The sequence below is a fragment of the Idiotropiscis lumnitzeri genome, chromosome 19, assembly GCF_059441095.1.
Source record: "Idiotropiscis lumnitzeri isolate Australia: NSW breed Sydney's pygmy pipehorse chromosome 19, RoL_Ilum_1.0, whole genome shotgun sequence".
Lineage (NCBI taxonomy): Eukaryota > Metazoa > Chordata > Actinopteri > Syngnathiformes > Syngnathidae > Idiotropiscis > Idiotropiscis lumnitzeri.
The window spans coordinates 6,588,822-6,609,867 of NC_142409.1; the positions used below are offsets into that span (position 1 = coordinate 6,588,822).

General features: G+C 39.9%; 1 protein-coding gene and 1 long non-coding RNA gene across 3 annotated transcripts in view; one reads left to right on the plus strand and one right to left on the minus strand.

Moving 5' to 3' along the window:
- Nucleotides 1–9,399, minus strand: part of adarb2 (adenosine deaminase RNA specific B2 (inactive)) — a 109,280-nt gene extending 99,881 nt beyond the window's left edge. For both annotated transcript variants that reach the window (XM_088283297.1, XM_088283296.1), the window contains exon 1: nucleotides 8,932–9,399. In XM_088283297.1, coding sequence (XP_088139423.1) covers nucleotides 8,932–9,037 — 106 coding nt within the window. In that variant the 5' untranslated portion in view covers nucleotides 9,038–9,399. The remainder of the gene's footprint in view (nucleotides 1–8,931) is intronic.
- On the plus strand, nucleotides 8,994–13,285 carry LOC148318288 (uncharacterized). The gene is made up of 3 exons (XR_015839936.1): nucleotides 8,994–9,426; nucleotides 9,509–9,562; nucleotides 13,004–13,285. It is a non-coding gene; the product is annotated as an uncharacterized LOC148318288 (long non-coding RNA).
- Nucleotides 13,286–21,046: the final 7,761 nt, after the last annotated feature.

Consider the following 21,046-nt stretch of genomic DNA (forward strand, 5'->3'; position numbering starts at 1 on the left):
GATAAATATCCAACTTGGCCATCAGTTCTAACTCCGAGGTGATAGGCTGAACAGCCGATGGAGGAAATGCAAGCAAGGATTTTTAATACCTTTTCAGGATTTGTAAGATAAGTGTCTCGGGCTCTCCGAGAAGGAGACCCTTGAGGATATTTGAATCGATGGATGAGAAAGGATTTATTGTAAGGTGAGGAGAGGGAAAAACTGTTATTTAGTGCTCATGCGTGAGCAGAATAATCAAACAATCGTCATTATCAATGGGCTAATCTGCCATGAAGCATTTCCATCAGTCATGGATCTGGAGACTTAACATTTACTGAGGGAGCGCAAGCCATCCGATTCATTGGCGTATTGAAGCACGATTAGTCAAATGAGACTTTTTTGAGACTCGACACATAGAATAAAATAAAAGTATTCCAGTGTGACAAAGCAATATTTACTCAAGAATTAAGATCACGGTGTTACAATTGTCATAGAGGGATAATAAAAGTGTAGTACATCATATTACCAATATTCTGTCTAATTTTCCAAGCGTCTGAGCATCCGTTGGACCACAGTGAACAACATCGGACATGCACACAGCGGCCAAACCAGTATCACAGCTGTCCAAAAACTCAGATCATAACAAGTCACATGACGTTGACACGTTACAAAAACATTCAAACCACCTACATCGTAAAAGAAATTTGTAACATCTCAATCAGCCAAGTTTTTTTAATTTTTTTTTTTTATTTTAAACACAAAAGTCATTTCAAGCACAATGAATACAATTGTAAAGCACAATTGCTGTTGACTGCCATGCCATAAATCCAAAATGCAACTTCTTTAATGGACTGCAGACAAAACTTTTGGACTTTGTTGAGGTGTGGGATTCTCTCTGACCTGCGGAGGGATCCCTAAAGAGAGGCCCTCTTGTAAAACACGCCTCCTCATTAATGGAAATAGATGCTGAGGGCACCCCCCCACCCCCCTCCACCCTCCTCTCTGTCAGCAGTAAGAAGTGTCTATTCTTGGCTAAAGTCTCCTTCATTAACGTTATCTCAAACAGGCACCCAGTCTGATGGGAAGAGTAGGGACAGTGTACAGTTAAGCTGCTTCATCCAATTTCATTATTCGGTAAGAGCTTGGGTATCAATGTTGTCTTTGCAATGTCAGCACATCGGACGAGGTGGCTGTGCTCTCATGTGGCCCAGGCATGACATCACTGCTGATAAAAAAAACTCAACCGAAGGGGAATATGCATTCCATAAATTTGCTTTTTTCATTTTCCAATGTGCTGCCAGTCAGAACACATTTCCGGATTTGTCGTATTTTTGTGGCATGAGGCACAATTTCTAGCACCCTCCCCTTTACTATTTTCTGCTCATGAAATATGTTCTTTTTCACAGTAGCGGCGATCCCGCTGTGAATACATGCAAGCAAGCCGTGGGACAATAATCCAAAGCGTGTGTGATGAAATGGGAAACAAGAATGAAACGGGAGGAATGTGAAAGAGCGCGAAGGTGGGGATGAAAGTGTTGCGCTGTGGGCCGTCAAATGATCTGGCCCGTCTCCAGGCATGATGACTCAGGGATGAAGGCACAGTTAGAGCTAATTAGGATCATAAACTGGAGAAATGTTTTGCCTTCTTAATACACGGGGCAGTACAGGCACCATCGTTAGACGTGCCGGCTTACGAGGTGTGTGAGACAGGTTTCCGGGACTGGTGTCACGAAAGATCAACTGGAAACGGCAAGGTCTCCCCTTGCGAGTGTTTAACCGTGACCTCAGCGCTCTGCGACCATTCACCTTTTTTTTTTTTTTTTGTTTCTTACACCTGCTTTTATATTCATATCCTCAGTGTCAAGTCATCAAGCAATAAGCAGAGTGATTGTTGATGAAACCGAAGAGAGCAGAGGGAGAGTCATCACTGGTGATGAGTCACGGATCTGAGAGTACAAACCGCAAACCAAACGCCAAAGCATTCAGTGGAACAATCCGAGGTTGCCGAGTCAGATTGATTACGTTCTTCGATGTTAGCGGTAACGTCTATCGTCTTTGCTACGGGGCTAAATGATCAAACGCGAAAATGCAAGAAATGTTTCAGGACAACAATTGGCTGTTCAACGTGACAATGTGGCTGCTGTCAGAGCTGAGCATCTGTCAGTTCCTGGCAAATAACTGTACTGTGGCAACTTCCTTACTTAACAGATTTTTACTCTTTCTTAAACTCACATACAGTACACCATATTAAAAAAAAAAAGTCACAAAGTCATGGAGCAGGAAACGGCTACATTTTTGTGAAAATCATGTTTTCCAACAAGCAACAGAACCTCAAAATCTTTTGACAGTTGCTTAGAGGCACCTTTCTCTTTTTCGCTGTGGAAATATTACCGTCTCCGGCAGAGTTCGTGCTCACAAAGACACACGTGCACGCACGCACACTGATAGGCGGCAAAAATGCTGCCGACTTGTTGTGCTACATCTCTGTTTATAAAGACTGACAGCTCACTGTGAACTACAACGCACCAGCACGCGTTGTACAAATGCCAGCGAAAGAATACAGCCAGAAACATCACTTGCCACATGCGTGAAAACAACACGCGTCAATTTGCATTTCTTAAGCGGTATTGCATATTCAGTGTTGCGCTTGTCAAGTGCACCCAAATCAATGTTTGAAAATCAACTAAGAATAGATGGATGAAAAATAACCTTCTTCGTTCTATTGTCGCCATAGCAACCACTTCAACAGGTTTAAAGAGATGTGAGTAATGCCCTTATGTCTCAGCGAGTCATCAAACAAGACTAATTAATACAATGTCATCTTCTGCGTGTTTTAAGTCTGCATCTGTGCCTTGGCTTATGTGATTCATTCTTCGCAACCCGACTGGAGCATTTCACCATTTGCTGTAACAACTTGTTTTTTGTTGCCTAAACTTAAAGTTGATTTTCTGACTAGCACACTGTAAAAAAAAAAAAAAAAAAAAAAAGCCGAGAGGGACTATTACAAGATAATTACTAATTATGCTAATGTGTTTTGCCATTTCTTCTCCTTGGTCATTTTATCATCTGTCCTCAAGAGACCACAGTCAGTAGTAATAACCATTTTTCCCTCAGCTAAGCGCTCAGTCACTTAGAGGACACAGTGTCCTAAGCTGCAGAATTCTAACACTGGGCCCCTTAATCAGGAAGCGTCTGTAAATTCACATGAGCACGCAGAAGGAGCGCAGTGCTGTTTGAATTGGCACTGACCTTCATTAACCTAATAAATGCCGGCGGTGTTTCTGTCGCAGCACTTAATGTGTTTATCAGCACAAATAAACAAACAAATGTGACAAAAGCGTTTCAGGGCGGAAACAGGAGCTTCCCATCTGTGAAATGTATCCCCTCACCCAAAAGCACCTTTTTTCTCCCCCCCCCTCACCCCTCACTCCCCCTTCTTCACCACAACACACAAGCCGCGCGACACTGGTCTCTCCTGGCACAAAACGCAACAAGAAACAACACAGCCATGTTTTAATATCTACTCTGCGCCACATATATTTGTGTAAGATGCTGGATGATGCAATTATGAAGCAAGCAGCAAAGTCATGAAGTGTTTTAAAAGTGTACGTAGCGATGCTAAGTTCTGATAATTGAAATCAAAAGTGCAAAATGGAGGAAGGGAAGTTAAAGAAAGTGATCGACACGGATCTTAAGAGCATGAACAGGAAACTCACAAAAAAAAAAAAATGCTTACGTGCACAGTACAAGAATTTTTAGGTGAGTAGATTAGGACACAAAGCCTTTCACAGAGGTGGACTAGATTTGGTTACTGGCCAGAGACCCCAAACAGTCGGTACCAACTCAACAACTTAAATTGAAGGCTGCATCAGCAAGGACGTCCGGTGTAAAAAAAAAAATAAAAATAAATTGAAAATAAAATAAAATTTATAAATATAATAAATATATAAACATATATATATATTTTTTTTAAAAATATAAATAAATAAGGAGGCTCAAAAATCATAAAAAATTGAGAATCATATAAAAAAAATATTAATTTAAATGCTAAACCTGTCAAGCAGCTATTGTTTTCTATTAAATAATGTAATGTAGGACATCTAGGCTGTTTAAGTGTATGGGACATGATTTTTCCAAATTCTAGTATGTTGTATTGGCCATTTTCAGAGTCCGAAGACGACCCCGTTGGGCCAGTGACGTCACGCACAAACCGGGTCAACAGGCCAGTATCAAGTTGTTTTCTGCACCTTTTTTTTTTTTTAGATAATTTAATTTATTTTATTATTTTTTTTTAATTTTTAACCAATGTTATCTTATTCGTCAAATTCATGAGTGGCTTTTTTTACACAATGTCATGTTACTATGATGTCACACACTTTGAAAAAACAACCGACATTAACCTACATACCCTGTTGCAGGAATACAATTTTATTGTTCGTGGCAATAGGAAGTGTTCCAACACTCCCAAGAAAAGGTCAGAATTCTGCGACAAGTGGAATAAAAATAACCTTGTGAATGCTTGTTTTTTTTTTTGTTTTTTTTTTGTAGCAGCGTCATAAACACACACAGCTTCTTCACACTCACAGCTCTTGGACTCATCACAGTTCTATTCAGAGTTTTGTTAGTGAAGTGCAGGCATTTTCTCAATGAACTCTCAGCAGCGTGCTTTGTGGCTTTCAGACTATCTTCACTCTTAACACAAATGACATTTCAAGCTATTTATCATTCAGACATAGTGTTTGCTGAGGACCCGCTTTACCGTTATCCCTATTCTATTGCTTAACACTCGTAGCATACCACTTAAGTACTGTCTTCCTGTTAGTTTGTCACTCAAGGATGAGCAGTGAGACTGCCAAGATGGTTAAATTGTCAAATCATTTTCCACAGAAATCAAGGTTCTGATTAGAAATATACTCAGCCGTGGTAAAATAAGGCACAGGAAACTAAACAGGATTGCATATATACAATGATAAGGTGTAACAATTTGAAGACAGTCGCAGTGGGATGCAAAGCATCTCACACTTTGCTGCCTAATACTCTTCTAAAACTCAACCATATTTAATTTATAGTAGAGTATACGTGTGCCAGAACGTGCTAATGCCGACTCTAAACCGAGCCAGGAAAGAGGAGCTTTATACGACACTGCCGGACCAGTGTGCTCCAAAGCTGCCCGGCATTCATGTTTCATGCGTAAAAAGCCTTGACAGAACGTAAGAAACGTCAAGGCCCGTATCGGAACGTGACGGGCCGCGGGGAAACGTAATAGCGCCCGTGGTAATTCGCAGGCCCAAGCATAGTACACCTTTCAGCCTTTAGGATGGTAATTGAGCGAAACTTGGAAAATGGACAAAATCTCATGGTGCACAACATTTCTGGAAAACGAGGATTGAAATACTAATAAGTGTCATTCATCTGCCGTGAATCCACACTGTGGACAAACCGGTGTTAAATTCTGACTATTTTTGAGGTGAAAATTTCCTTATATATGACGTACTGGTTTATCAGACGCACCGGGTTATAAGGTGCATCATGGGAAACAAACCAGTACGGTAAACGAGTCAACTACAATTTGACATACATACATAAGGCACACTGTTAAAGGATTTTGATTTTTTTTCACATATTTAGTTAAAACAAAGAGACTGAATATTTCCAAACGTTAAACATGCCTGTTCATTTAATAAACGTCAAAAAAATGGTGAAAAGAATCATTGAAATATTTATTTGCTTTGGAAAAGGTGTTTTGAAGTTTGGCAACCGATTGTGCATTAATCTTGATTGAGTTCATAATCCAATACATCGCAAGCAACAGTGCCCTTGCACGTATGCAAACCGTCACCGCACTGAACACGCTGAATCCCAAAACCTTTCAGAATTCCCTTAGGAGGCAATGGTTAAGATACAATTTTAACCTTTAAATAATAACCCCCCCCCCCAAATAACCCAATGTGTGCTTCACAAATTCGTACACTCGACTAATGGCCCTGGCTGCAGCCCCTCTCGAGAGAGCAATGCCCCCCCCCCCCCACCCCATACGCTCCTCTGGCCCAGACCTGCCATCCTCCACTCGACCCCTCTGCCGACCCTCACTCGGAGGCGGAGTGTAAACAATAATTGCAACATGAATTATATCCCCCAAACGCATCAGCCGTGGCTCTCCTCACCATAAACGCCACCAAATTCTGCTCAAGAGGCAGTGGTGATCAGATGATGATCTACTCTACAAGGTGCAGCGTGGTTATATCAATAATAATGTTAGCTTATAAATCTTTACATTGTGTTTCATTTCGAACCAAAAACCACATTATGTGTAAAAGGCAACAAATATGTGGCCCATATGCCACAGACAAAAGGAGACGGAAGGGGGGGGGAGACCATGTCATACTGATGGAAAAGATTGACAGAAGTGATTTGGCAGGCAGTCACCCTGGGTTGTGCTATAAAAGGCGCCGCAGCACTTTTTTTACCCAGATGTTCCTGTATATCACCAGACTGTCATATACGTTATATTTGTGAGAGAAATATGGCAGAATCATTCCAGAAGGGCACAACCGTAAATCCCGGCAGTGTGATTAATTAACAGGCGCATACTGTAGATAGCATGTCAATAAATCATTCCGGTTAAACACGGAAAACTGACGTGCAGCTTTAAGGGTCAACAAATGTATGTGAAGCGAAGCACGCATCTCGCACGCCGAGCTCCCGGCAGCATTTGAACGGCGAATGAAGAGTATAAGCAGGTGGATTTTGCTTGGCTATGTACATAGTTCCGCTTTTCAAAACCTGCAACCTTGCTGAAGAAAAGCAGTGAACAAATGAACAGAGGCAGCAGGAGGTTATGAATCAGTTCCCAACCTCTTGAATTCACACTTACTGCAGGTTTGTATGAGCCCATCTACAAAATAATCTACAGCCTTTTCAAAGGATTAAGTCTCAAATGCCAAGCGGTAATCCTCAAGGACTTTTTTTTTTTTTTTTTTTGCCTTAAGATCCACAAATAAAAATTGTATGAAATCTCAAGATTATGATCACCTGGTATTTTGTCTACAGACAGTAAGACGCTGCTAAGACTAGAGAAAATGGGTGTAGAAATAATTTTAAAAAAGAAAAATAATTAAATTAAAAAAAAAAAAGAAAAAAAATCAAGCTTTATTTAATTTAACTCAAAAAATAATTAATTGGACAGATTTTTTTAATTTAGCCAGCCGAATGACCAAAATTAAAAAAAAAAAAAAAAAGGGACCATACTGATTTTGCCACCTCCGGCAACCTCTTGAGGAGTCAGCGGCTATCAAGCACTTTGCAAAGACACACTTAATTTACAATGGATGCCTGAACTGGACCTTAATGTCCCGTGTTATCAGAATGAATCAGCAGTGCTGATAAATTAGTCGTCGGAAAACACAATACGCTACGAAGGCCTGTCAGCTAATGTGCACGCTTTGTGTGATATTCATATGCAATGCTTAATGTTCTGGAACCGATTCTGTCATTCCCATTATGTAAATACATTTGCCTCAGTGCTATATTTTAATATATTGTCTCCCTTGTCTCAATTACTTGGGCTATTAAAAACAAAGGGGTGATGGAAACGAGGTGCAGTTTTGTGTTTGCAGTTTGATGGCATGTACTAAGTGTTTATGAAAGCTCGTTACACATTCTGTTGCATTCGGATATGTCAACACACTCAAAGCGTTCTTCCATTTGCCTCAAGGAGGAGGACTTCGGAATTTGGAAAGCATAGGGAAAAAAAGCACAGAGTAAGTGAATGAAACTGTTAACAATATAAATAGCCACTGATCATTTCAATGGGGCAAAAATGATTTTGTATTTTTGAGTTAGAACTAATTAGCCGATGCAATTTAGTTCATTTGCGACGGAATCTTTTTACAAGGGCTGATATTTTTAAATGTGTCACACCATGGTGACTAATGTTGAATACTCACAGGTGCTCATGTTTCTTAAAAAAATAATTTTGCCTTTTTCCCACCCTATTGTGAGCACCTTAAAGGTGCAGGGTGTAAATGACTATTTATCCTCTGGCTATGTCATTACACATGCTACAAAAGCTTTTAAGATCTTTGATACAGAACACCTTCAAGAAAAAGGTTCCAAGCTCCCTAAAAATATTTTTGGTCAAATTATGAAATGGGTAAACGACAATGGTAACTGTAGACTGAGTGACGTCCCTGCAGGTCGCAAAGTGATAGGTGAAAGGTTATTCATTCTTGTGTTTATGCCACGTCAACCAATCAAAAATGTAAATAAACTCAAATATTTCTGAAAACGTAAGCATTGTTGGTCAAAGTCCATACTTGATTTTAAAGTAGTTCTCTTTTTTTTCCCTTTTAATTGCTTAATCTTGCAGGTTTGACTGATTCTAAAAAAAAAATAATAATCTCCAGGTTAGCAATTATTAGTAGACAATACATTTTAAATTGCGGTTATTGGCTGAATGAAACTAATTTCGCATTAATGGAAACAAACCACGTGCATGAAATACAACTAAGTGAAATGAGGACGTCAGTTCATTTATAACCGCATCAAACAGTAGATTAAAGTTATTTCAATTCAAACAATAAAAGAGGGAACTTGTATCAATAAAAAAAAAAAACATTTGGAAGGAGGATTTAAAAAAATAAAAGCCTTCTTTGTTACAGGGACGAAACTTGAACTTTGGAGTTCAGGAAAATAAACGCCGTCAAAAACCGCGAAGGGGCTGAGCCTACTCTTCCAGGCACAACTATAAGCATGTTGTTACGTTTCTCCGATGTATTTAATTCCAACTTTAAGCAACACAAGCAGGAAAGCGGAGATGATGAATCCGCACACTATCGCGCGGCTGCTGCGCTCGAATGCCTCGCCAAGGTGCGCGCGACCTCAGTTTCTCCACCGGCTCGTTAAAACAAGAAAGCGGTCAAAACGTGCACCAAAAGTTGTCAATTCCTTTACCTTTTCGCTTTGATCTCCTCCTCCTCCTCCTCCTTTTCAGCTTGCATTTAACCTGGCCACCTTGAGCTCCAGACGCGCGGCTGTTGTTCCCAAGTACGGACGCCATCTGCCCTTTGGAACGACTCGTCGGAATAACTTGAGACTTGTGGCCGGACTCTTCTCTTTCGCCTCCTTTATTTGCCCCTCCTCACTGGAAAAAAAAACAAGGAGGGTGCGTTGTTTTTAGCAGCTCCTATTTTCACAACCTTCTGGTCGTAACTCCGCGACTGGAGGGGACTGTTTTCTCTGCGCTCAGCATCACTATTGCGGGTTCTCGGTGCGCTCTGCCTCTGTGGAAATTTAGGCGTCAGCTACTTTGGATTCAATCAAGCAGGACACGCGTGACGCCTATCTGTTCCTCAGCCAGCTTTCTAATTAGGGTCCAATCGCGGCTGCCTGGGAGGTGTGACATCACATCACCAGCTCCAGTCACATACTAACACAGGGGGTGTTTTGGTTAGTCACCCGAGCCTTTGTTTGTGATACTTGTGGCATTTTACTTCATACTTGAGTTATTTACACTTTGTTTCCTCCGCAGAGAGAACCTTCGTTGTGCCTCGGGAAGGTCAGGCGAGACGTCACATTGGCAGAGGTAATAGTGGCATTCTGTCTGATGACTTGATACTATTTACCAATTATTTTTTTCATTGATAATTGGACATGTCTTCTTTTATGAGTAGATTGCTCTTGATAAAAGTCAAAGTTAATCGGTGGTATATGTACAGGGTGAGTGAAAAGTAATGTCAGTAAATATTTTTTGTATTTTTCATTTTTAAAGTATGATAATCAAATATGTAATTTAACTTGATTTTTTACAGGGGTATACATTTTCCCCATTCAATGACAGTAGAGGTTTCCTTTTTTTTTCATTTTACAATTCAGGTCAGAACGTGTCATAACACTGTCACTTGAGAGGAATATAGAGATGGGGGGAAGAAAAAAAAAATCAACCAACTTGGTTATTTGCACCACAAAAAATGGTCAAAAACAAAAAAAAAGTATGCCTCAATACTAATATTTTTTCAATGCCTGGAACCAATGTTCCGTGTTTCCTTACAGATATTTTTTGCCACAGACTGCCACAAGCACATTATATTCTTCCGGCAAAAGAATTAACTGTCCCTGGGTATGCATTATCGGGGTACAGGAGGTGGTCTTCAAGTGTCCACAGCAGCTGAGGCGAGGGTCCATGTCAGGGGCTGCCCAAGTCCAGCCCCCCCCCCCAAAATAAAAGTCTCGTGACCGAGAATTTCACCAAGATGAGAAGATTCCATTCTAACATTTTGCGTAATGCTGAGAGATCAATCATCATAAAGATAACTGAAGACAGCTTTTCACAATCCTAAATATCTTAAGTGTGCCTTCATTGGTGTGAACCAGGCCTGGAGTGGCTAATCTGGTCATTTCCTGATGGGCCAGCTTGCCGATCCATTCTAAAAATCAGCAAATGTATGGGGTCCACAGTGGTAGAACGCAAATGTCGCTTGCTCGTACAAATGTAATAACTATCACAAGCAGGCCTTAGTATTACATAAATGTCATATCATTGGAGGGAATGGTGAGCTGGTTTAAATTGATACTCGAACAAGGGTAAAATTGTGTATTTTTTCATTAAAAACGCTGTGAAGAAAAATGGGCTTTGTTGGACGTGTTTGAATGACTGTCACTAGGCTGCTTACACCGAGTGATTTAGGTAGAACCATATAATATATGTCTCGCAATCATTTGTAGCTGGTAACTTTGTAATACAGTTCAGGCGTTTGAATACAACGCTGAGCTTGCAGGGCAAAACTCCACTGACTGACTGTGTTTATGGCCGCAAACTTTGAAGATTGTGACATTTTGGCATTGTTGTGAGAAAGTGGAGTGTCAGGGCTTTCAGAAAGCATTTGCAGCTCGCCTAGCTGGAGGTTATTGTTTGAATTCCTCTAATGCGCAAGGTCAGTTGGGTGTGCGGAGAAGGCGCTGTGGTACCACCGCACATTCTCAGAAATCACAGTTAACGGCTTTGTTATTGTCAGAAATTCATCAAATTCATGCATTTCCGTCTTTTTTTTTTTTTTACTTTCCAGCAACCTAAACATGCAAAGGCATCTATCTACGTTATGCTCATCAAGCGTTAACGGTCAAACTGAAAAACAACAAAGACGGATTGAATGTGCCGGAATAACAGCACATGTTAGCTGATGTCAGACTAAAAAGTCACTTTGAGGCACTGTTATTGGATGGAAACATTTCCACCTGGGCCTTCAGGCGGGAAAAAACGAGGAGAGCGAGGATGTCGGGGCCGTGTGCCTGCCTGCCGCCTGCCCTCAGGACGCCCGCAAATATCCATGTAAATTGCAGTTTAAGAGAAATCAATACAAGTGACAAGTTGCCAATGCCACTATCTGGGGTAGTAATGAAGGTGTGCTGGCAGGGGCCTGAAGCGCACATAGATAACGGAAAACAGTTTTGGTGAGGCAGGTTACACACGCGTCAAAACACAATGCAACAAGGTCAGTAGTTCTTACATCGGTGCAAAGTGCCCCAAAAATCTTGGACGGCCGTTTACAAGTATAATATTTAGTGACTTTGGGCCAGTGTGACAAAAAACTTTTATTACTTGCTCAACATCAACGAAGGCTGTGACATTTTGCGTGCAAGCTGTGAATGCTACACGTTCTACATTTTACCGTCATGTGCTGCATTGTGTTAGTGTAAGTCTGAGTAAGTTCCAAAAATGATCAGCACAGATTCATTCCACCTGTGTGTCTGGTGGTAATTCAAAAACTGAATACCCCCATGCGTCCTGAAGTTTGGAGTAGGACCCAACTTTTGTTGGAAAAATAAGCCATTAACTCATTCACTACCAGCCAAGTAAAAAAAAAAAAATGACGTCTTTAGCCGTCAATGGCAGTAAATGAGTAAAATACAAAAACGTCAAATGTAACATCAGTGGCATGGCACAATATTCACATCTACTTTGCATATAAAACTATAAAAAAAAATAATTCCACTTTTTCTCAGTGAGCCAAACGAATGAGGAGAAAAATTTGAGATGTACACACGCAATTTCGTGAAGCGTATCCAACTTTTTTGGCTGCCAGGATGGCCGAGTGGTCTAAGGCGCCGCGTTCAGGACCCAGTCTCCCCAGGAGGCCTGGGTTCGAATCTCGAATTTCCCCATTGTGGGACTAATAAAGGCAATATTATTATTATTATTATTATTATGGGTGATGGATTTTTTTAAAAAGAAAAACTAAGGGTGCTGTATCTCAGTCAAACAGACAAATATACTTAAAAGACAAGGACACTGAGTGACCTGATGTTTTTGGCAGTGGGAGTGTAAACTCTTCTCATCTGTCAGCCCTTTTTTTTTTTTTTTTTTAATTTTGAAATCCATGTTTATTACCGCTTAATAATGCATGTGCGGGAGCATTAAAACATCTAAATGTTTGTTTGTTGTGAAACCTTGCAAATCCAGGCATGTCTAAGTGTTTGTTTGGAGCCTTTTCGTTTGATGTCATATCTATGGATCGAAGAGATTAAAAAAAAAAAATAAGATTGCACTGAACGCATGGTGACAACTCTCCTCCCCCCCCCCTTCATCAAATCAGCCACCTGCCATCTATGATAAGGAGACCAATCAGTGCACCAATCATACACATTAATTTGCTGCAATTTGATTTTGACTTGACGTAATTTAAAAAAAAAAAAAATCTTTTTCAACTTGATTAAATGTCTCAGTTGGTCTGTTGGATTAATTAAACAAGTCATTCCTTTTGGAGGATCAACTTTGTTCTGTTATTACATTTTAACAACCAGGTCAGGTGGAAACACAAAAAAAAATCATTTTATCTCACATTGTCTTCCAAATAGAAATATATGACAAATCTAACAAAATACAGTTGCATCCTCCTGGATGGATTTACTCGAGTCTCCTTATCAACATTTGCAGCTCGGTTGTGGAGATGGAAGCCTGGGAGGCCTCCTCCCCATTAGTCTTTGGGAGTATATTGACTTTAAGCTTTTAGTTTGCTTTTTTCCAAAGGTGGAGCTTTGGTGGTGATGTTGGTGGAGGGGATTAGTTGGCTGTCGTCTTATCAAGTGTTCAGACGGGCAACTGGGAGAAACGTGTACCTTCATCTCCCCCACACAGTCACTTTGCTACTCTTTGGACGCCGCAGCAAACTAACATCACGGGAGCCGCTGTCCTTTTTTCCAGAGTGCTATTTATTATAATCTGGAAATAGAAATAAATATTTGCTGGAAACACTTGCAGATTAGATTAGATGACGGAAATATCCAATAAAAGATGTGATTTCAGGGACTGACAAATGTTTGTATAATCACAATTAACTGTTCTTTATCACCGATTTACTTGTTTGGGAAAACTGTCATGCAAAACAATGTATGCATGTTTTTTTTTTATGTGTGTGTCGGTGTCGCCAATTTCCTCTCACACCACTTTGAAATACAATTAAAAAAAATAAAAAGTATATATTTTTATTTTTTTGAATTATTTTTATTTTATTATTTGCATTAATTATTATTAATATGATTAGTGATTTTAATTTATTAATTAATTTCTCACTGTTTCTAAAAATGGCATTATCGTCTCTGTAAAGGCAATTGAACTTTATTCAATAATGCAAATATGGATTCAAGCAGGCTGTAAATATATGACGGATGTGCAAGAGCGCGTGAGTGGAATAAGTAATATACTGGGGGACTTTTTACTGATGTTAACATGCCACCAAGGTTATTTAACGGTAAGTAATTGTGGGTGACAGACTCCACCATGCAAGAATGGCCACACCTGCAGCTCAAATCCACATAAATCCAAATATGCAGAGAAACTAGTAAAAAAAGAGAAGCAGTCAGTTCGGGAAGCACAAAACAGAGCTGGGAGTTAACACAAACACACAAGACGAGATGGAAACTGAAAATATAAAGTTAGAAAATTCCAACAGAACAGGAACGATCCTCAGGACACCACCACCAACCTCGAGTTAAAATCAAGAGGCCAGCGTGGTTCATTTTTTTTGGAGAACCGTGAACATTTGCACACGTGTGAATTACTCTCCAAATAGTCTTCCATTTCATCCTGCAGTTGTGTGTGCACAACTGTGACACTGAAACGGAAAACTTTGAAAGTGACATTAAAGACTTCATTTTGTGAGTGTCATAGCGGACGTGGAAAAAAAACTCCTTGTGCCGCAATCTTTTTTTGGCTGGCTTAATTTTTTTTTCTTTTTCTCCTCTCTGCAACCTTTCTTCAACCCTTCTTAATTGACACCCATTAATCACATTAAGTCTTTGGGAGAATTGTCTACCCGGCGTCAGTCTTGGCTGACCCCGACATTTGGAGAGTGAAGATAAAGATGATGCAGTGACAGCTCGGAAAAAGCCATTTTTTTTTCTTGGGTCAGCATTTAGGGATAATATGAATATCATTATACATAAGAGAGAGGAAACAAATGAGTTCTTTAAGAGGAGTTGAATGAAAGTGGGATTCATGAGCGTTTGTGGATAAATTAGCTGGGTGGATTTCAAATTAACATATTAAAAGCAGAAGTCTTCATCTGTGCTTCTGCATACTGATGAGATCATCTTGCTGGCTTATTATTACAACGTTATTACTATTAATACAGTTATTTTTGATTGTTTGGATTTGTGGTGATGTTTTATATTGGATTTCTTAATTTTATAATGTGTTCTTTGTTCAGATGAATTCCAATCAGAATGTCTCTCTGAATAGAAGCTAACATATTGCCCTTAATGTCACGTAACATTATCAGGCCCGTGGTTCAGTACAATAGAGGCATTGTGTTCTGTGGGTTGAGTGGGGGGGGGGCTTATCAGGGAAAGACAGGAAAGGAGAAAATGAATAGAATAAAAGTAAATTTGATCTGTTTTGCAAAGACGAGATTTCAACCAAATAGTATTATTCAATGCCTGATTCAGAAACCTCATTCAAAATACAGATGAACTGCATTGCTCTTGACTTAAAAAAATAAATAATCACCAAGGACATATCCATGGTGTTTTTGCGGTTGTTAGTTTGGGAATATGTCGCAGTGACTTCCTGGAATTATAATCTGCCTTCATTCAACACTTCCAATGGCTTTTAAATGCAGAAGTCAAAATATAAAGCCTAAAAAATAAAGTACACTATTCAGAACACTGCATTTGTTTTGTACAATATCAGAATACATACTTTTTCACTCATAATAATTTTTGCGTATGCACCTGGAATGATTGGCACTCAACCAGGAGGTATTTTGATTGTCCAGCTACGTATAAAAAGTGGAAACCAGTCAATCACAAGGCCCATTCCCACCAACTATTATGCCGAGTCTTCGGTTAACCAAATATGTATGATTTTGGAATGTTGAACGAAGGGCAGAGATTTGAACCCCCGAATTTCACTACTGTGAGCTATCACCATGTTGCATCTGATATCATATTTGGATAGATTTGACAAAAATAAATCTCTCATGCTGACAAATGTGCTTGTGTATAATACTATTTTGTCTTCTTTTTCTGTTTTAGTTATGTTTTCAGGTGAATGGAGATCTGTACAGACAAATAGCAGGGACGTTGTGGAGGTCCCTGAAGCTACATACGCTGGTTGTGCCAGGTCTGATTACGATGAATTCTGCATCGAGGAACGGGGAAGGGGTGGTGGAGAGGAGAGACTGGGGGCTCTCCACAGGTAAAGGGTGTTCTCTTGACATCTAGGATAGCAATTTCACTTCTACAATTCAAAAGCAACTCTCCAACCAACGGCTGTGAGGTTAAAACTCCTTTATCGTCAATATTTGCTGTAAATTCACGTGCGACGATACACAGAACAAGGACATAATCTGTAATCTGATAGTTCATTTGGGGGTTGAATGATTTCTTTTCAGGAATTGAAAATCAGAAAAAAAAAATGTGAGTTTTATTCATTTTTAATTAAAATAAAAATTAAAATGATTAAAACAAAAATGGGAAATATTTATGCAATTTTTTCGGTCGCCCCCCGCAACACAATATTAGTAAATATATCATCCAGAAGTTCCTAAAGGCCTTGATGCTCAGCTGTATCTCATTTTGGAAACACAGATTAATTGCCTCTTTTCCAAACCAACATTAATCCTTGAAACTGCCTCTATTCGGTGCTCCTGCATCTCAGGGAGCCTCCATTCATCTCTCACACGCCACTAAAGCCATCGCGTAAAGTCAAGCCGGCCCTCCCCGACTGCACACACTTTACGACATCACTAACATCCAGCTCATTAGCACTTTAAAGCTTTCCTGAATTACTTTAAGTCTTGTTTGATGTATTACAGAGTCGCAGTTGTGCGAATGGCAGGAAGCACGAAGAGCAACAATGTTGCTTCTCACGGCGAACAGTTCGTTAATCTCGCCACGCGGGTTAATTTGCTAGCTCGGGTGCACTGGATTTTTTTTCCGGGGCCCTTGTGGTTTGCTGCTTCAGAGCCATCTAATACCTCTTGGAATAAACGCAAAGATCAGAGAGGGAGGCGCAGTTGTCCCTATGTGATATTTGCAAGGCACCGTTTTAATTAATTTCCCCTGTCTTTGTTCACGGGACCGTGTGCGTACAGAATGGCAGCATATGGTGCTGCTCTGTTTTGCAAATCCTCCAGAATCCAATGGTGTGGGATTTATGAAAGTAACAGATGAGGTTTTGATCATTATGGCGGGCTGCTGATCGTCACCACTGCAGGAAACTGCTTGTGCCTTAGATTCAAGTGGCCCGGCATATGCTGAGCGCGGATGGCGAGAGGTCATCCAGATCTTCGGCTATTTCATTATTACGCCAACAGATGGCTGCAAGGATTTTTATCATAAAATCATCCCTCTGCTGAATCAGTTGTGCATCATCAAATTTTGTGGTTTCGTCATAGCTTACATTACACGTGTTGTCGTTTTGGCTTAAATATGACATAACAGTATGAATAGGTTTCATTAATATTTGTAACTTGAAATTCTCTCGCAGGTTTCTTGATTTAAAAAAACAAAACAAAAACAATGCGACATTTGTATGCAGCGGGGACAAGGCAGCTTTCGACATAAATAGCATCCCCTGCACTTCATTCCTGATTACAAGGCCCCACTGACTCGCCATGCTGGCATTCTCTCCTCCAATGACAATGCACGCTGAATGGTGTGTAATCAATCTTTGATCCAATCGGAGGCAGGTTGTCGTTTGACTGACAGAGGGGTCTCTGTGGGATTCTGATGAGGGAGAGCAAAAGTGCTCCTCGGGGATCGAGGGGCCACGACAAAGCCGTATTCTCACATGAATGGAGTCACCTCGGCTGCATCGAGCTCATTTTTCTATCCATTAATGTTAGGAGTTAAATTTGGCCAATTTGCAAGGTCGGATGGTGTGAAATCCTCATCAAATCGGGCCAAAAATAAATAAATAAAATGAATAGACTTGAAGTGCTATTTAAATACATTTGAGAGCACCACTGCCACCTACTGCAGTGGATGTGCAATTACATTATTATTTGCATATTAGAAACAAAAACATTCGCATGTCTCTCTCTCTCTCTCTTTCTCTCTCTCTCTCTCTCTCTCTTTCAAAGATGCATATCCAGTGTCTCTGGTGATATCAGTATTTACATTACATTTGCACAGAGGTAGTATAAAACTAATGAAGCGTAATATTACTATCAAAACCCATTATTTGGTTTATATCAAAGTGAGCAACGGTGATGTGATGTTGATACACTCCTCTTGAGATATAAAACGACTCCCTCATATGAACAGTAGATGGTGGTAGTCAACATTTTACATGGAGCTGAGATATTTTCAGATACAAGCATTGTGCTCCACTGCGGAGTGCTTGTCCTTTACCCCCATCAGACAACCTCATTCGAAACAGTGCTTAACCTCAAGAAACTACACATTTAGGTGAAGGTGTTAATCTTCTAATACTGACTGAGGGAAGCATCAGTAAGATAAAGTAAGTAAGTTTGTTTAACTAATCTGATTACAACAAAAAAAAACAAATGACATGCATCACTAACTGAATACCTACAATATAACGGATTTTAAAAAGATAATTACTACAAAATCTACACACACGGTTACTGTTATCGGGCTGCCCTGATTAAATATACATGTTTCCAGAGCTGGGCAGTCCGTCTGGGGTCGGAATGTGGTCGGGGGGGGGGGACAATTTTTCGCCCAGCCAGATCGTGGACGGAGGGCCAAGGACTGACCGGCAAGAAAGGGTCAAGTGCCCAGCTCTGCATGTTTCAAAATTAAAAATGTGCTCTGCTTGTCTAAAAAGATAAGAAACACTTCAGTGACACAAAAATAAAGGCCCAACAGCACCATGTCTTTGAATTGACAGAGCCGAGGGATGGTTCACTGTCAAGGGAATTCTGTTTTGCCTCTTTAGTTGGAATTGATTTCTTCAAAGGCAGCTCGTTTTTTTTAATTAAAACACTGAGCTAGCTAATTGTGAAATTGATTGTGGCTGTGTTTTGTATGGTGTAAAGCAATATACTGACACCCGTATAGTGCAATCTGTATTTATCAGGAAACGACAGTGAACTCTCTGCCTGACTTGGTCCTGACATTCTATCATACACAGGAATGCATTTTGTGAATCCTTCATGTTATAATCTCACAACCGCTCAATGTTGGAGAAATTATAATCTATATGTACAAGTGACAGCATGGAAGTCTTTAACTCATAGCAAACCCAGTAAGCTAGCTCATCCTCAAAGTAGCTTGAAAGACTATCAAGCAGGATTATACACTGGACCCATTCAAACTTCACGAAGGGATATGCACTTGGTATACATGTCGCTTCTCTGGATAATGGACAGCTGAAATGTAAATGTCTGCTACAAAGACTGATATGATGAACTCATTGTACCTCTCCCCCTGCTAGTAAGATTTACGACTCTGATGAGATGCGATTTCCTTTGGAAAATCATGTGACGAACGTTCACATTCGTCTTTCTTGAGGGCTAACATTGCCTTCGGAGACATTAGGTATCAGCAGAGCTTTTTGTCTGTGAATTCATCACTAGAGCTTCAATAATTCATCCTAATTTTTGCAAGTCTCAATATGAAGTCTATAGCAATACAGACTCTCCAGGCAAATGTCCAAACTGACTTGTTACTGGCGTAAAAAAATTTATAATCAAGATTAAATGATGTAATTTTGTTATTTTCTACTAAATAATTAAAAGAAGCAAAAGTGTGGATTTTTCAAGTCAAGCATCGAAGCCTGCTCAGTGGAAGTTTGTTTTATCTATATTATCTATTACTCAATGATTATTCTCTGGTGTGATTTTTTTACATTCTCCAGCCTTCTCATGAAATATTCGATTCACAATACTGATGCGCATGGTCAACACCGAGCTCAGCAAGTTCCCGCTGTGACTGTGACGTGAAATGTAATATAATGAACAGCAAATTGTAAGTGGCGTGAAACATGGGCTGCTGCCCGACATGACTGAGGAGCAACGTGTGCTGCATATTTGGAAAATATTTCCCCAAGCCATTCCCCATAATAAGAAAATGAGACGGAGAAGAGTTTTGTGTGCTTTTATATATATGTATATATGTATATATATATATATATGTATATATATATATATATATATATATATATATATATATATATATTTATATATATATATATTTATATATATATATATTTATATATATTTATTTATTTATTTTTGGGGAGTTTTGGGTTGTGAATCTGCAAGTTTTTTGTGTGGCATTGTGACATGTGGCATGACAGATCTATAAAATATGTACGTATTTGGAAATAATGAATGTCGGGGACATTGGCACATGGGACAGTTCAAAACTCAACATAAGCATTAAAATAAATAAATAAATACGCCGTTTACCACGACGATGCATGTTGACCTCTCTACTTATGCTCACATCAACCTCTAAAAATATGACAACCGCCCCAATATTTTGTATTTTATGTTATTTCCCGTTCAAATAAGTAGAGACGTCAACATAAATCTTGGTGACGAGCGATCGCAGTTTTCGAATATTCGACAATGTTTAGCTTTCATCAATCACGGACGGGTCTGCATGTATGGCGTCAAGAGATGTTACGAACCGCTTATGTATATACTCCTCTCAAGTTGATGTGGCATTTTATTTTTTTTTGTTGCAGAAGTATAAGCTATGACACAACAAAGTAGCGTACATTCAAGAACAGCAAATTAACTCCCACCCGTCTAGTGCTCACTGAAGCAAGTCTCTCACTGTTGACCTGTTCTGGTGTAGACGAACCGAGACGTTGATTCAGGTCTGGGTCTGACAGACATGACAGACCATGAACGGCTCATTCTGTTAAATATGTCATGGAAATGCATCCCTTGCTTGCTCGTATAACATTTTCCGATTAATTACGTCTCACTCAGCACATCGCTAATAGTTCCAGTCAAGTCAAGGAGTTAAGTTTATTCATCCCTTGTAAACGTTTAAAACTTGAACACACACCCATACAGATACACACTCAAAAGCCCTCAGAGAGCCAATGAGCAGCTTTGTTTTCCGTCTTTGAACCTTCCAAAGGCACTGTTAGCCGTTCTGTCTTGTTAGCATTGCAGAGTAATTAGTACGACATATCTTCAGGGAGGGACTGTCACTAATATGGTGACACTTCTATCCAGAGAGAGCGAGTCAACGAGGGTTATGAACCACCTGTTGCTGGATTTATTAGTAGTGGGCAATATCGTGTAAAAATCTCGCTACACCAAAATAAGCTGCTTTGGTTCACGAGACGGGTACGTGGCGAAAAAAAAAAGAAGCGGGACTAAACATTGAGATGTTATTTCAAACACGGACCGAGTGAGAAAGCTTGCAAAGCTCACTGCTGAGAGAAAATCATTCTCACTTAAATCCCAGCGAGACTAAAACGGATTCAAGGATTACACTGTGTGCTCACTTAGCTTTAATCAAAGTGCGAAGCCGCGCAGGCTAGTTTGGTCCTTGTTAGACATTTAAGACTGGCAGGTTCTGTAGCACAGCGAGGAAATACTTTGTTTTGCAACGTCGACCTGTGATCTAATGTCGCGTTCCT